The sequence below is a fragment of the Apodemus sylvaticus genome, chromosome 2, assembly GCF_947179515.1.
Source record: "Apodemus sylvaticus chromosome 2, mApoSyl1.1, whole genome shotgun sequence".
Classification (NCBI taxonomy): Eukaryota; Metazoa; Chordata; class Mammalia; order Rodentia; family Muridae; genus Apodemus; species Apodemus sylvaticus.
Genome location: NC_067473.1, coordinates 42,063,728 through 42,081,825, shown reverse-complemented (window position 1 = coordinate 42,081,825; position 18,098 = coordinate 42,063,728). Strand labels below are relative to the sequence as shown.

Genomic DNA, 18,098 nt, shown 5'->3' with positions numbered 1-18,098 from the left:
GAAATGTAAATAAAAAATATATCGAATAAAAAAATAAAATAAAATAAAACAACAACAACAACAACAACAAAAAAGAAATGCTCAACATCATTAGTCATTAGGGAAATGCAAATCAAAACAACCCTGAGATTTTCACCTTACACCAGTCAGAATGGCTAAGGTCAAAAACTCAGGAGACAGCAGGTGTTGGCAAGGATGTGGAGAAAGAGGAACACTCCTCCACTGCTGGTGGGGCTGTAAGATGGTACAACCACTTTGGAAATCAGTCTGGAGGTTCCTCAGAAAACTGGACATGACACTTCCAGAGGACCCTGCTATACCTCTCCTGGGCATATACCCAAAGGACTCCCCAGCATGCAGTAAAGACACATGCTCCATTATGTTCATAGCAGCCTTATTTATAATAGCCAGAAGCTGGGAAGAACCCAGATGCCTCTCAAAGGAGGAATGGATACATAAAATGTGGTATATTTGCACAATGGAATACTACTCAGCAATTAGAAACAATGAATTCACAAAATTTTTAGGCAAATGATTTGATCTGGAAAATATCATCCTAAGTGAGGTAACCCAATCACAAAAGAATACACATGGAATGCAATCTCTGATAAGTGGATATTAATTAGCCCAGAAGCCCTGAATACCCAAGGCACAAATCGCATAACAAATGACTCCCATGAAGAAGTATGGAGAAGGTCCTGATCCTGGAAAGGACTGATCTAGCATTGGAGGGGAATATAAGGACAGAGAAAAAAAAGGAGGGAGGTGATTGGAGAATGGATGGAGAGAAGATGGTTTATGGGACATATGGGGAGGGGGGATCCGGGAAAGGGGAAATCATTTGGAATGTAAACAAAGAATATAGAAAATAAAAATATTAAAAAATAATAAAATAAAATAAAATTTAAAAAGAGAGAAAGAAATGTAATAGAAATGATGATTTAAAGGATACATGAGATGAAGGACCAGGAGGAAGCAGAAAAAATGAAATAGTATAAGGGCTCATCCCTGGAAAATAGTGCTCAACAACTGCAGAAGACAAGGATGTTTCTTTGTGCATGATGTTTATCGTGACTCATGTGGGTGAGGCAAATGAAAGAAACTGTATAAAGAACAGAAGATATAACAGAGAAATGCAATCTCTTTAGTAGTTTTGCTACAAACAGGTCAAATAATTAGGATAGAAACTGGAAAACAAATGAAAGTATTCACCGGTGACAAGTCTCATAAAGGCTGTGACTACGCAGGATTTGCCTCGAGGACTAGACGTTTAGTAACCCTAGTATTCTGAGATGCAGTGTCTACTGCAAGATTTTCTAGCAGTATGCTACATGAAGAAAGAGCTAATAGAGAGATGTAAAGGAATTATTTCTGGTTATATATACTTATTTCTGTGAGATATGTAGGAAGGTCTTTGGCTAAGAGTTTAAGGAATGGAATTATAATGTCTAAAAGAATGCAGGAATAAAGGAAAGAGGTTGGGAATAAAAATCTATCATGAAAATATAATGAAAAGTTTGCTGGATAGTTTTGTGTATTAGCATTTCAGATATGTGGTAATAAACACAAAATAAATTGTGTTGTGATACTAGATTTAATAGCTGAGGGATAAAGAAAGCTATGGGTCTGTGGGTAGGTAACAGGTATACATAAAAACAAAGTTATACTTCTATGTTCACACTTTCATAGTCAAATTGACTCTGTATTAATGTTTTAAATTGGGGCAGGTGGGTAAATGAAGTAATTGGTCCAACTCTGAAAACTTTTCCTGAATAGCCTTGGAATTAGTTTTAAAATATAGTAAAGAAAACATTGTGTTTGTTCCATTTTAAGTCAGATCACACTAGATGCAATTGAAAACACGGTAAGACAAAATGAGACCACACTGAGTCTTTGTAGTGTTGTAAGACCTTGGTGGTTCCATCAGGTGGATGTGAAATCGGAAGACACTACTCAGACATTCTCCCTGCTGATTCCCAAGGAAGAGGTGGAAAGAAGAGCACTGCTGGTTAGTTTTAGCAGCAGTGCAGGTGAGACTAGCAGGATAGGAGTTAACAGCAGAGAGGGGCCACCAACATCCAGGAAGGCCCACCAGCATTGCTTGGCAAGGAAATGTAAACAGACATATGCTCTTTGATAGAAAACAAAAGAGCATTACTTTTGAAAATGTAATCAACTGCAAATATTGATACATTTCATAAACCATATCATAAATATAATAGGTCCTTATAAAGGTCATTTCATACACCATGAAAGATACAATGTCAAAAAACAGTCTACAAGTCTAACATACCCATGGAAAAACATGGAGAAATACCTTAAAGTGTCTTTCATGGACACTAGACACATGAAGTAGAAATGTATTTAGCAAAGGTTTTGTCAGTCTGTGCATAGGCTATTCCAACAGGAAATCTAAGCCATAGTCCACAGGCCACATCCAGCTGCACAAACAGAGCTATAAAATAAGTCCAACATGAATCACAAACTTACTGAAAACTTTAGGTTGTATGTGTGTGTGACTAACTTCAGAAGTTTAATCATACATATCTTGAATGTAAACTGTAAATGACAACATTGTGTTGCAATGTCAAAACTTTGGCTATGTGATTAAGCCAGAAAATTCATGTTGCAAAGGAAATTGTACATGTACAAGAAGATTTATATATATATATATATATATATATATATATATATAATGTGCACAAGGGATTTGACTTTTGAAGTCCTGATTTTAAAAATTTAAGAAAACAGAAACAGCATTTATATAATATTCTTCAGCTACTTCCAACATAAAACCAAAAAGTGTGGAGAAGAGACTGGTCTAAAAAAAATAAAACCAGGAAATCTGTATTTCAAGGAATTATTAAGATGCCTCAGCAAATTCTAAAAATGCACCAACAAGAAGAAGCTTTAAAAGATTTTAGGTTTTTCCCTTGTGACATATTTATAAAAAATATATTGTACATATTTCTATATTAATATATATTATGACGATAGAAAGTTTGCAAGCAGATGAATGTGTTTGAAAATGGAAGTAAAGGGAGTTATATGATGATTTTTAACTGTGGATTCTAGATCTTCTAGAAATGGAGTAATGAATGGACGAATGTAGGTCAAAAGCCTTGAGAGTCAGTGACAGGTCAGCAAAGAGGGGTCAGCATGTAGTGGCATTTGCTGCTAAGCCTGATGACTTGAGTTCAGTCCCTAGGACCCACATGGTGAAAAGAGGAAAGTGAGCCCCACAAGTTTCCCTTTGAACTCCACACTCATGCTGTGGCATGGACATTCCTTACCTGCACAAATAAACGTAATCAAAAATTTAAAAAGATATCAGTGGGGAGGTGGGAGTGGGTGGGGTGGAGGGGTTGGAGGCAGGGGGTGGGAAGAGGGGTTGAGGGTTTTTGGGAGGGGGAAACGGGAAAAGGATTTAGCATTTGAAATATAAATAAAGATTACGTTCAATTAAATAAATAAATAAATAAATAAATAAGAAATCAGTGATGAAGTTCTCAGGTCAATTCTAAAGTCTAACTGAAAATATGCCTTTGATTAAACTATAAGTAGGGAACTCTGTGGAGTTTCCTTTCATGTCTCGCTCTGGCCCTTGTGAATTAGTAGTCTGTCACGCCATTGTAGCACAGATATATTACTTCAGGCTCTCAGCCTATGGAAGGTATAGAATACGCCAAAATATGGTCTTGGGACACCGAATGTACTCAGATGCAAGACAACATCAGTTAAGCACAACAATAAAAACTTAGGAGGGAACAATCACTAAGTCCAGACATTTTAAAAATAAGACAAGAGTACTATGCAAAATGTCAGGCTGCTGAATGTGAAAACCTAATATACAGGAGGATTTCATAAACAAGATACCAAATACACAAGTCATAAAGAAAAAGAAAAATAATCTCTATCAAATTCAATGTTCCTTTCATCAAAGTATACTGTGAATAAAGCCACAGGCTAGAGGGCCATTTAAATGTATAGAACTGACAACTGATCCAGGACTCAAAAACACCAACAAAGTAAGGAAAAACAAACACAAACTCATCATGTTGCTAATAACATGAACAAGCATTTGACAGAAATAAACAACAACAAACCAAATGGTCAACAATAAAGACTAAGTTATCCTGAGATTTTAGTAGTTACTTCACACTCATCAAGCTGGGAAAATTGTAAAAGTCTGAATAAGAAATACTGCTGGAAACATTCACATACTCTCTTGGTGGAAGTATATACTAGCACAACAGGCCAGAGTAGTTTGGCATTAGTGAAGCTAAGCTTGGGGAAATTCTAACCTCAGCAATTTCTTCCCCTCCTAGGATTTGCTTTGGAAAACTCCAGGGCAAAGACAAGAGCAAGAGTATTCACAATGGCGATCCATGAGACTGAAAGATAAATCATATCACAGCTTAATGTGTGATGCAGAATGTCCTTAAATTAACCTGAACACTTTATTTCTTAAACCAAATAATATATATATTCCTTATGTATTGCCTACTCTTTTCATTTTGTTCTTTCAACTTTTCATAAAATTAAAAATAGTAACTTACCAAGCTATCTGTATCAATGCTTGAGTTCACAGCCCATTGCAAAGTACTCATGATATTCATAGCTAAAGTTAGAATAATGCCAGCTGTTCCTTCTCCTTCACCTAGACACGGAAAAGGGTTTTGAACAAAGTATATGTTATTTCTCTCTTTTGTGAATTACTGTATTCACATCTCTCTCATCGCTTGCCAATTAATTTATTTTTCAATTTAATGAAGTTTTAGTGACTCCTTCGAACAATAATGCCTTCACTGAGTAAGCTTTCATTCAAAATTTAAAATCAAATAGTGACTGAATATTGGGAAACTCCTGCACTTTCAAATGATACTTAGGTCTTGATGGTAATGTTGGTAGTGGGTAATTGTCTTGTCTACTCTTACTCTATGTAACAATAAAAACAAATACTGGATTGAACACCTGACTGTAAATGAATAAGTTAATGAATGAACATAAATAAATAGGAAATGAGGTAGTCTACAAAAACCAAAGGAGAGACACATCACTTTGAGTAGCAGGAGCACCTCTGTAAGGGTCATGGTCTCTGCTCATCAGAGGCTGTTTCTAAGAAAGTAGATTTCACGTGTCACCAGGCAGCCAGAAAACTAATATCAGCCCCATTTAAGAGAGAAGTTTGCCAATTACATTTACAAAAATGTGAAAAATGACCAATATGCTTGAAAGAAAGTGTTAACATGTTGTTCTAAGAGTAAATTTCATTTAGGATTAGGAATGGCACCTAATTAAAATTTTAAAAATGAGGATTGTGACTACAAATGTTTTTAAAATAAATGTTCATAAATTTTTATAAACTCAGGGTTTCATATACCAACTGATAGTACTTGTTCTAGTATTAAATTACTATAAAGTTAAACACCAAGACGAATAAGCCATCTTTTTATTTACTGAAATTTTTCATGTTGACACTTTCTCAATCTTAGGTACACCATAAACAACACACATGCTGTGTTAACATCACATAATGCATTGACAATTGTTAATAGTTCATTTTATACAGGGCTCCTATATAGTTCTTATTCTGAGGACTAAAAAGAAAGTAAGGTAAAATTTTAATACCAAGTAATATAATTTAATAATCATTGGTCATTTATTACAGATGAGACTATACTGTCTTGCACAAAATACCACAAAATCTTATGAAAGGGTTATTAGTGTGTATCTGCCCACACAAGGGAATAAGGGAAGTTAATTAATGTCTGTAAATTAATGTAAGTTAATATCATCAATAGAATTAAGATCAATAGAGTTGGTTGGTCATGGCTGAATGATCTTATTTACAAATAATCAATATTCTGCCTTCCAAATATTATTTTTAAAGTGTCAAGATGATTGTATGTGATGATCCACCAATCATCTTGACACTTTATACCTACATATAGATTCATTTCATAGCCATGCATGAAGAAAGCAATAAATGGGTAAATTAACCATCCTCATAGCAGTTGTCAATCTGCAGCGGGCTCAGAGCCAAAAGGAACATGTTTTTTGTCCTCTCTAGGACTTCATAATTAGACAGAGGATCTGTACCATTAATTCAAGAAGCAGAATGAAGATACCACATGAAGTTCATGTGATAAGGTCTTGTTAAATGAAAATAACTATTATTCTGAGAGAGGGTAGAGAGTAAGGGAGAGGGAGACACATTCTCTCTCTCTTTCTCTTTCTCTCTCTTTCTCTTTCTCTCTCTCTCTCTCTCTCTCTCTCTCTCTCTCTCTCTCTCTCTCTCTCTCTCTCTCGTGTGTGTGTGTGTGTGTGTGTGATGGTTTGTATATACTTGTCCCAGAGAGTGGCATGAATAGAAGGCTTGGCACTGTTAGAGGGAGTGTGTCACTGTGGGGATGGGCTTGGGGATCCTCCTAGATGTCTGAGCATGCCCAGTCTGTTCCTGGCTTCCTTTAGATAAAGATGTAGAACCCTCAGCTCCTCCTGCACCATGCCTGCCTGGATGCTGCCATGCTTCTGCCTTGATGACAATGGACTGAAGCCAGCCCCAATTAAATGTTGTCTTTTATAAAACTTGCATTGGTCATGGTGTCTACTCACAGCAGTAAAACCCTAACTACGACAATATGTAAATGGTGTGTGTGTGTGTGTGTGTGTGTGTGTGTGTGTAGACACAGAGAGGCAAAGAAAGACAGAGAGACACTGAGAGAATGAACTGAATTATCCATAAAAAGAAGTAAAGACAAACCAGTGTCTACATGAGTCACACCTATTCCTGACTCTCCAGTGCCTGTTCTGGTTCCTTCAGGTAATCTATGTGACACTCACCCTGAGGCTGCATGACAAAATTTGATAACTTGTCAAAGGCTGCCTCATTGGGGTTGAGCAATTCTGTTCTTATAATCAAGTAATGCTGCAAATCTGGCATTGGTGTGGCATTCACTCTGAAATTTTGCCATAAATAATATACAGTATTTTATATATAATAAAACATTTTATATAAATCATATAGCATTTTGACTCAGAAATCTAGCACCTTAAAATTACTCATTTATCTATATAGATTTTAATTTTTCTTATGACTTATTTTTTCCTTGAAGATCCTAAATTTCAGAACATTTATATTTGAAAAATAATGCAAAAAGAAATTTTACAGTAAGTGTGAAAGGAGAAGTGCATGTGTATGCATGTGTCTGTGTGTGTGTGTGTGTGTGTATGTACACAAGTACATGTGTGTTTTCCTTTCCCCATTTACTTTGCCAACACTAGCATGAAAAGACGTTTTTCTTGTTAATCATATTTTTGCTATCTGACTCAGTGTCTCATTATTCTTAAAATAGTGAAACTAGGAACAATACCATATAAACCTTTAAATAAATTACTTAGAAACAAAACAACAGATATGCAAAGAAATTACTTATAAGCTCTACAAATCTACTTAAAAACATATAATATTTATATATGCATTTTTTACATTTTTTTTTTACCTAAGTTATCCAAGTTGTTAATAAGTTCAGATTACCTGTTGTTAAAATGGAGACAAAGGTAACAACAATGAAGAAGAGGACAAAAATCATGTCTATTCTCATTTGGAACCAGCGCAAGGTTGCCAGATACATAAACCAGTTGGCAGTGTGCAAATTCAGAGCTTTGTGGAACAGAGTTTCAAAGTAAGTCTGGCGTCGGAAGGCTCGAAGTGTCCAGAGTCCTTTTAAGCTTGTAACAAGGTGGGTGAAAATTGGGCTCCTGCCTGTAAATCATCCAATAAGAGATAATGGACAGCTTGCAACACCAAACAGAATTTCATACTACCATGTTTCTGACATCTAAATGATGTCAAGCATGTGTTAATTTTAACACATGTGTTAATTTTAAAACCAACTTAGTGTAACTCAAAAGATTAACTCAAGGGTAACCTCAACATAAGCATCTATGTTTGTGGGCCTCTCACCCAGACCAGAGCTTACTTTTCAATTGTTGCATGGCCCTGCCCTTTTACCTGACAACCATGGCTGATAACAGGACAGAACCACTTTCCTTGTTAATTTGCATTCCTTGTCTAAAAAGTCAATATTCTTGGCTAATATAACTTAGTAACTGCTGAGAAAATGGGTTTTGTGTTTAGATGATCTCTAAGTCTCTCAATCTAGAATTTCTGCAAATTGATTTAGCTCGTAAGTTTCAAAGCAGAAATGCACTTTAAGTTTATTCTCTTAAAAATAATTGCCTCATACCAACAATCTTTCTGAAAGAGGTGCTTCCCAAGGAGATCTAGCAAAGATTAACCAAGAGAAGCCAGGATATTAAGGAAAGGCCTGAAGACGATAAGACAAATGGAAGAATTCCATCCAGTTTCATTTGAAATCTGGGAGAAACTCAGGAATAATAGCATTGCTGTTTTTTAGTTTGAACAAAATAAAACTTATACATGTATGTATATAAACAATGGTAAGGATATACACTTGTTTAAAAGCCAAAACAAAATCATAGTAGTTAACAAAGTCAATCCACATGTACTTTATAAGTTTGATTGTTGGGCTGGGAGAGTTCAGTTGGTAATGTTTTCTACACAAACATAAGAACTTGAGGTCAGATTCCAAGTACACATGTAAAACTCTGGGCCTGTACTGAATGTCTGTAGTGCTAGAGATGAAGCCAGGTGGGTCCCAGGGCCTCCCAGGCTAGCCATTTTGGCTGAGGCAACAAGCTACAGGATCGTGAGAAACTCAAAAACAATAGAGAAGGGACAGAAGAGAGGGAGGGAGGGAGGGAAGGAAGAAGGAAGGAAGGAAGGAAGGAAGGAAGGAAGGAAGGAAGGAAGGAAGGAAGGAAGGAAGGAAGGAAGGAAGGAAGGACTGGGGAAGGGAAGGAGGGAGGGAGGGAGAGGGAGAGCACAAGAGGAGGAGAGAAGATGCAAGGGGATAAAAAGAAGAGAAGCAATTGACAAAGGTAACCCTTGGTTCCCACACATGCCTGCATGAACATGTATGCCCACACACATACTACTACTGCTACTACTACTACTACTACACACACACACACACACACACACACACACACACACACACACGTGTGGACTCCATTTCCCCACTCTCAGGGGATCTTGCAATTCATTCCGTGCTGTACCTTCAGATTCCAGTTGTTTGAGCTGTTGTGAGGTATGAAGGAAGTATGCCCGCAGTAAAATAAAGACTACTAGCCCTGGCACCGTTGCTAGGAAGATGTAGGGTTGTAAAGCCGAGACAACTATTATAGCTCCGACCACAATGAACACCAACTGTGGGGTCAAAGAGAACATGGTGGTGAGTGAGTTTTTCACTTTGTCAAGTGGACAAGATATGTTTCTGAGTTGTGTCACACATGTTCTTAGACTCTGCACTATTCTCAATAAGGAAATGCACATCCATGACTAAGGTGTCAACTCAAAGGCAGTTTCTGTAGGTTGCACAGAAACAATTTTTAAAATTGTTTAGTTTCTGATAGTTGAGTTGTTGAAGTTTTGCATGGTGCTTTCTGCTTTTAGGGTATTTTTATTTATCAGATACTATACACTGTATAAGAAGTGAATATTAAATGATTATGATTTTCTTCATCCAGTCCTTTGAAAAATTAAATTTTCAAAATAATTTTAGTATAAATGTTATCTTTTGTAATTTTGTTGAAGAGTCCTTTAAAAATGAAACATTCTTAACATTAATGTAACATTTTAAGCTACAAATATCTGTTATAAACAAAGGTTCAGTCATGTAGACAAGCTCACTTTTTTGACCCCAATTTTTCATATTTAATATTGAAAGTATTATTTAATAAATGTTACTCATATCTCAACTCACTTATTCCTTCTGTAATAATTGAAGATATTCCAGTAACTCAAAAGGTTTATAGTAGATAAATTTAATTTGAAATTAAGTATTTTTTCCATCTACACTATCAAAATGAGTTTTGCCTATATAATGCAGACATCTCACTATATTACATTCAGAAAATTAGAATACTGTTGCAATCTCACTATACATTTACCAGATAAATGGTCTTAATGATGTCAAGCATGTGTTAATTTTAAAACCATCTTAGTATACCTTTCATATGCTAATTTTCCATTACTTTCCATGGGCTTCCTGGCTGGTGTCTTGAAGGGAAATGGGTAGGGTGGAAATCTCTGAGAGAGATTTGCTACCTCATGAAGCTTTAGAAGCTCTAGGACTTGAGCTAAAGCTGTTTAAGATACGTAGAAGGACTTGAAAGCAATCACAAATGTCAAACAATTTTTAATTTGTAAGATAAATATTTGAAAATTAACTCTCCTGACTTCTGAGGTAAACTTTAAATAACAGAGGATACTCAGGAGCCCATAAAAAATATTTATGATTCAAGCAACATTTTTAAGACTTTTGCAGACAGATCCAGATAGATATCCACATTCCAGTTTATACTTACTATATTATATTGCATATTATATTTTATTAGTATATAGTATTTAGTATACTTATATTATGAACCTATATTCTCCTAGAATGAGAAAGAGATGTCTCATGTTAAAGAAACACATTGAACATAACACTTTTGAGTACATAAATCAAAAATTGGGTTAAAAAAATCCAACAGGTGCTGCTACCGTTAAGTTATATCTAGGAAATCCAAAACACAGTTCACGTAGTACAGTGAGTGTATTTAATTATGTCAATCATTTCAGAGGTAAAGCAACAGCTGTCTGCTCTGCATCTGCTGATGTGGCTTGTGTGTATACACACAAGGGTAACAATTTCACATTTCTTTCAAGCTTTTAGAAATGCAGTACTATTTTGGAGATAAGAGAAGGCACAAGCTATAAAAATGTGTCATTCCAACAAGGGCAATGTTGTGTGACAACTATTTCTCCAAGTGCATTTGGTCTCCAAAGCTTCAGGAAGCCATCAGGGAGCTCGGGAAACCGCCTGGTTCAAGAGGCAAGAGTATCAGCTTATAGCTCCCATAAGTCCTGTGACTTTGGAGTCCCAGTATGATGTCTTCAAGGTTACTTTAGTCTCCACTCCACTACCCTCTTTTGTTATTAAGTGAATTTCAGTTATCTCTAAGAAATTAAGTGTATCTCCATAACTGGCTTTCCTGGAAGTCAAGTCACAGCTGTCACTCAGGGACAGCCTCATAGACTCTGAATATTTCTTTTCTTTCACATTTTTCAACAATCCATTTTTCATTCCTCCTTAAATTAAATTTTGGTGGGGAAACTGTTTAGCTAATTTGTGTTTAAGTTATCATGGGTATGGCTGGATTATCATGTAGCCTCTCCACGAGCTTCATTTTCATTCCAGTGTTGGACTTAAGGAATCTTCTATCAGTCAAATTTTGTGGTCAATGATTAGGTGGAAAATGGTCTTTTGTACATTTCAAATCAATTTAAGAGGATAGTATCACATCATGGGCCTGCCTGAAATAAACAGAGATAGCTGAATTCACTAAATTTGTGACTATTAAATATTGCTACACGTCATAAAACTTATTCACTACAACTAGTATGTGGGAATTAGTGAAAAATTTACTTGCTTCCTTTTGAAACTATTCAGAAAACTTTATGGCAAATAGAAAACTCGGTAATAGTTATTCTTTACAAACCTGGATGAAGTCGAATATGGTAAGAGGCAGAAAGTCATCCAAAATTGCTACATCTTTGGAGAATCTGTTAAGAATCCCACCTGTGATAGAAAGAAAAATTCTCAAAAATTAATCACATTTAGAAGGACACCAATATATTTTATCCTAAATTCACAGTACAGCAAATGCATTTAAAATAAGAATTATCATCTAATTAGAAATTCAAAAACTTACAAATATTAGCTTTGTTGAGAATTCTAAGTATATATATTTAAGTTACAGCCTCTTACTGTTGAGCTTTTATAAAACATGGAGTCCCCTAAGACTCAGCTCCGAGCAATGTCTTTAATCAAGTTATTATACTTAAGGCTAGGAATGTCTGGTCATCAGACCACACAGACCTCACCTCTGCTGCTCTCAGTCACAAGGCGCCTCAATGGCTGTGCTTTCAACAGGTTTTTATGTTCACCTGCATCACATAGGACATATACACCCTCCCTGCAGAGTTCACTGCCATTTAGATACACTGATCCAGAACCCACAGCTGGCTCTCTCAGAACACGCACACTTCCTTTTTTATTTTGTCTGTCTTCTTCACTGGGAATATAAGCTTCAACATGTATTGTTTTATTTATTTATTTATTTATTATTTATTTATTTAATGTATACAGATACACTGTAGCTGCCTTCAGACACACCAGAAGAGGGCATCAGGTCCCATTACAGATGGTTGTGAGCCACCATGTGGTTGTTGGGGATTGAACTCAGGACTTCTGGAAGAACAGCTACTGCTCTTAATCATTCAAACATCTCTCCCATTCCTCAACCTGTATTCTAAATTCCAGACTCACACGTCTGCGTCTTGATTGTTGCCTCAATGAACTAAAACTTCCATGTCTACCACATGCTTTGGGCAATGCTGGCTAGAGTGAGAATAGAGGTGATTTAAGTCATTCTCCTGATAGTATAGGAATTCATTGCCTAAAAAGGAGCTAAGCAAACAGTTAGATAAAGTGTAATATAACACTACGGCAACAATGTAATAGTGAACTTTATCACTCACTCACTATTACCTATGGGATAAAGTCCAAAATTCTTTGTTTAATATCGAATACTTTTCCATAACTTGTCCTTAACTAACCTAGACACCTCTATTCAAATCCACTGCTTCTTGTAAGTTTACCTATTCTTTAGTTTACCTTTTCCTACTTTGCCTATGTGTTATTTCCTTCTTTCTAAAAGTTCTTTCTCCTCTTGTCAAATCTGTTCCTTTTTTTCCTGGCTCAACTCGAATAACCTGTCTGCAAGAGAGTAGGGTATTGACTGCATCTGGAAACAATCTCCTCCTGTCCTTGTCTGCATGCCTGAGTTGCAGAGACTACACACGTGCTGTGTATCACAGCTGCTTGTGTGTGGACATATGTTTTATCTTGTTTCCCAGACAGTAGACTTTTGAGGTCAATAGCATAATTCCAAGTCTATCTTATATGACCTACAGACAAAAGTAAAAGGCCTTATGCAGACATGTGGTATATTAGTTAATATTTAGGATATTTTGTGGATATATTATATGCATATGCATTATGAATATCCCTCCATAAATAACTCAGAGAAGAATGTATATCCTACTACATTTGTAATAACTATTTAAAACTGAAAGGATGTTTGGGCAAAGTAGTGTAATAATAGTGAGATATATATATATATATATATATATATATATATATATATATATATTTCAAATTTCATTTCAACCAGGAGTATCTTTCTATTATAACCACACTTTGCTGAAGATTACTAAGTGATTTGAGTATGAGAAATTTGGGGAAAGTAACAGAAGAAAATCAAAAAGCCAGAGAAAATCAATGTCAAGGAAAATCATGGTCAATGCACAATTCTAAAGAGCTTATCCAAAGAAAATTCCAAGAAGTTGTTGCAAAGTATAACAAAATAACTCAATAACAGAGGAGAATCATAAACCATGAATATAATAATTTTTAATAGAAATCAAACTCTATATGTACAACAACCAGAAACTGAGAGCAGGCTGACTGAGATCTTCTAAGAGCAACTTGCTGTTTTGGTTCCAGGAGAGTGAAGAAGGAGGAACACAGCATAAAGTGGTTAGGAATTAACCTGAGACAAGGATGGCATTTTGGGAAGACAAATGAGAAAAGAAGAATGTACAGCGATCACTGATAGGGAAACAACAGAGAGGGCAGAGAATGTGCTGTGAGTGGATTGGGGAGAGAAAGGACCCCACCCCAGAAAAGAATAGCAGAAATATGCTAATATCTATTTCACATCGGCTGCTGACAGCCATAACTACCATTCATGTGTGGTCAAACTAAGCCTAAACCCCAAATGTTTGTGTCCTTTCCACTGTAGTTCATGGTCCATGTTTAACTCTGCCAGAATTGTGAGAGAACTCCTACCCTCTTGGGGTTTAGAATTCTATAAAAACAAAGTCACTGGATCAAGTGAATTGGCCATTCTCTTAGTTCTAAGATTCTTAGAATAAAAGAGTGCCAGGATCATATGCAAATGAGACAACGCTTTGGTGAGGCTTAAGGGCTCTAGGATAAATATATTCCTTCTTCTACATCAACACCTAATTTTGTCACCTAAAAAAAAAATTCTGATGCGCATTTCAGGTTTTTAGAACGAGATTACACTAAAACGTCTCAGTTCTGTAACTTATCCTACGTGTGGCTTAGTTTCCATGCCTGTCGTCTCTCCTTGCTTGTGAGCTCCCCCAGGACAAGAATGACACTTTATTAATTTTATGTGCCAGGACTTCCCTTGTTTAGTGCCACACAGCAGGAAAGAGATCTCCAGTGAAAGAGAACTTAGGAGGCTTATATCTTCGTGGTCTTTAAAGAAAGTTAATCCACTGGGGAATTAATGCACCACATTTTCAAAGACTCTTCTTACCATAGGTTTTGAAAGGTTTGGTTATATTTTTTAAATTATCTTACTTTCTGTGATTGTAATTAAATTGGTGTCAAATGCATCATGAAAGGACAATGTACTATAACTGTCTCAAAATAATCATAAAATATCTCCCTTCCCCCCAAAAGTCATCTAACACATTCATATGACCACTCTTGAAGAGTAACAAGAAACAGTTATTTTTCCCATCAAGATACATATGTGAGAAGAGAAAGGCCAAGTTGTCCAAAGAGGGTGCTCCTAGTGAGGCCATTGGACCAGAATCACATTGTGACAAAATAATTTACTCTACTTGGCTGATACAGAAATACTGAAGCACGGGTAGGTATGCTTGCCCGCAGTATCTTAGGAATGTGAAACAAGGTAGTTGGATGAGGAACAGATGCCTGTGTTCAAGCTCACGCTGCCTCTGGAGAGCAAGTAAGCCAACAGGCTCCACAGCTGACCAGTGGGTGGTTCCATTTTATATACCTAATCAAAAGTACCTGCTTTCAGCTTGTTGAAGGTTGACATAGGGGCATGAAGAATAGAATGTAACATTTTCCTGTGCAAAATTTTTGATGCTGTGATTAACGTATGCACCAGCGGCAAACCTCTGAAGATGCTCAGGGCAAGCAAAGTGTCAGCCACTCCCACATAAATGTAAAAAATATAATAGAAGCTGGTACTAGTGATGATCACAACATAAGAGCTATTGGTAATTTTAGTACCATTGTTTCCACCGTTAACAGGGTTGCTGTAAAACAAAAGAAAAACTGTTATTTGACAATCAAACTTGTCAACTGAATCATTAATAAAAATAAGTATAGAAAACATGAAGTGCTGGCTTAGAAGGGCCGACACCCTTAGTTCTATAGCTTTTGTATTGCTAGAAGGTTAGTTAAGGTTTCTCATATTTGAAATAGATGGAAATCGATCCTTATTTGAACAAAATACTTAGTAGAAACTATTAAATATGAACTGTTTCTTCATATGTTTTATTGCATTTCATAGAAACTGAAAACATATATTTTAGAAATGAAGAGATAAATGAACAGCTTTCAACTTGAACAAATATAGTAAACCTTATGCATCTTCTGAGTATTCATGGATTCAACCATCAGTTTACTGAAGAAATGGTTCTTAAAGCTGTATCTTTAGTGAACATGCACACTTATTTTTCTTATCATCATTTCCCTAATAACTACTTACATGAAAATTACATTATAATAGGCATCATATAAATCTAGAAATGTGTCAAAGTGTATGTGGTGACATGCATAGGCTACATGCAAAATACTATACAATTGTACACCTGGAGCTTGAGTGCAGAATTTAGTATCTTTGTTCTGGAACCCAATCTCCTCAGAAACTGAAGAATTACTGAAACTTGTTTTTCTCCCCTCATAATCTGGAGGAATATGGAAGGGTGTAATGAAATATAGTAGATATAGAAACAGTTTATAATCTCCAAATGTAAATGAAACATAATCCACATAAAGTGTGGCATACTCACTTTTTAAGCAACCACAACACAAATAAAGAAGCCGCCACCTGGAAAGGAACAACCCACAGTTGAGTGTTATCTAGCGTCTTTACCTTTGGCTCCCACACTCACTTCTAAATTCAACATGAGCAACATCGAAGTGCACGCACTGTCAGGGCCTCGGCTTTCCCCTTGTGGGGTCCCCTCAGCCACTGTCTGCTGCGACAGTGTGGGTAAGGGCACATTTAGCTTGTGGAATTCCACTCTCTCATTTTGCACATTCATTTGCTCCACAAACACTAGTTATGGAATCAGAGAGGAAAGCTAAGGGTTGTCTGTTTAAATAATACATCTTATTTTAGTTTATCTTATTAACTTTTTTGATGAAGATCTAATGGCATCATTTTAATTGGCATTTTTTTTCGCAAGGTACACATAGTTTCTGTGTACTATCTCAGTAAAAAAGGAAAACCTCTGTTGTTTTATGACTCAAGTTAACACAAAACAAGAAACCCGGCAATAATCTAAGCTTTGAAAATTCTTTATTCTTATACAAAAGTCTTTCTCAGTCCTTAGACTAATCAAATAACTCAAGACCCTGGATAGGGCACATGTTCTGAGCCTCTTCTCAAACACTACGCATCTCCCTTGAACCAAGAAGAGGAAAATCAGCAGCACTGGCACAGCTTACATTCTGAGTAAGAGCACCGGGATAAATATGCATTTACTAATAACAACAAAGGACTCTTTGAAACTTTTCTAAGGGGCCTAGATCCTAACAAAGTAATTTCTTGTCTGTCACATAGATTGACCAACACAAACTATATTTACTGACTACAGTAAGAAAAAGCATTTTTAAATATTTTGTAGGAGGCCTTTAAAGAAAATATTTGGGAAATATTTGGGAAAATAAGGAAAATAATTAAAGAAACAATGGGATACACAATATTGTTTCACTTCAAAATGCTTCAAGACCATATAAAGATCATGTGATTTTTTTTTCGAAGAGGGACACTCCTGTATGATTGAGCTGCAGCAGCAACAGAATAAGTCATAGTCATTTTCCATTTCTAAGCTGGGGAGGTAAAATGCAGTGCCGTATCACATGGAACACAATATACTATAATTCACAGATTTTCACATATTTTGTGGGACAAATAAAACCCTAAAATCCACTTTCACAAGAAGTAAGATGTGCTGAGAGGACTATCACTGAATAGCAAAGGTAGTTTTATGGAAGTTCACTACAATCTCCATTTTATTACTGATGTAAAGCCACTTGGTTTTAGACAGAAACAGCAGCCCTCTGACACAGTCTTAAATACCACAAGACAAAGGAGCAAACAGGATCTTTAGATGCTACACTCAAAACATCCCTTAATCCAGTGTTTACAATTTCCCTTTCTAGTCCAAAATATACTATCAAGAATGGGCACTAGAAAGAGTAGCACAAAAGAAATATTAGTTTATTTGCTTAGTGGTAAGAACTTACAGACAACATAGCATTTTAGGGAAAATACAAATACACTTTTTCAAAATAATACATGACTGAGAAATATTGGCTCCCCTACTACTAGTTTAAGTAATGGTGAGGAAATAGGAAAAGACAGTGTGAGTCACTAAATTTATTTCCTGTTATAAAAGACATAGACACAGAACGGATGCTATAAATTCATAAATCTAAATGGAAATACAGTCCTTATTAAGGCTTAAAATTAGCTAAATCACTTTAATGGAGAATGTTATGCATTTTGGAATTTCTCGTCATTAAGGACTTAAACAATGCTTTAAGAACCAATCTACCACTGTGGATTGGCACCTGTTCCATCATGGAATGTACCAGGAAACATTCCAGTAGCCAAAAATATCTACACACTGGCACTGACACAAAGAAAAAAAATAGACTAAAACAAAGTTTATGGAAATTTTGATTGAAAGAAAACAACATACTCAAACATTAGCAAATATGTTGTTTAGTTGTAAATTTTTTTAATATTTTTATTTTCTATATTCTTTGTTTACATTCCAAATGATTTCCCCTTTCCTGGATCTCCCCTCCCCATATGTCCCA

At 35.9% G+C, this 18,098-nt stretch overlaps 1 protein-coding gene across 1 annotated transcript in view; it reads right to left on the bottom strand.

Annotated features, from left to right (window-relative positions):
• The window catches only part of Cftr (CF transmembrane conductance regulator), a 170,083-nt gene that overhangs the window by 37,099 nt on the left and 114,886 nt on the right, over positions 1-18,098 (bottom strand). The window contains exons 16-21 of the mRNA XM_052173280.1: positions 16,058-16,095; positions 15,048-15,298; positions 11,632-11,711; positions 9,145-9,295; positions 7,541-7,768; positions 4,560-4,660 (exon numbers count right to left, since the gene is read on the bottom strand). Coding sequence (XP_052029240.1) covers positions 4,560-4,660; positions 7,541-7,768; positions 9,145-9,295; positions 11,632-11,711; positions 15,048-15,298; positions 16,058-16,095 — 849 coding nt within the window. The remainder of the gene's footprint in view (positions 1-4,559; positions 4,661-7,540; positions 7,769-9,144; positions 9,296-11,631; positions 11,712-15,047; positions 15,299-16,057; positions 16,096-18,098) is intronic.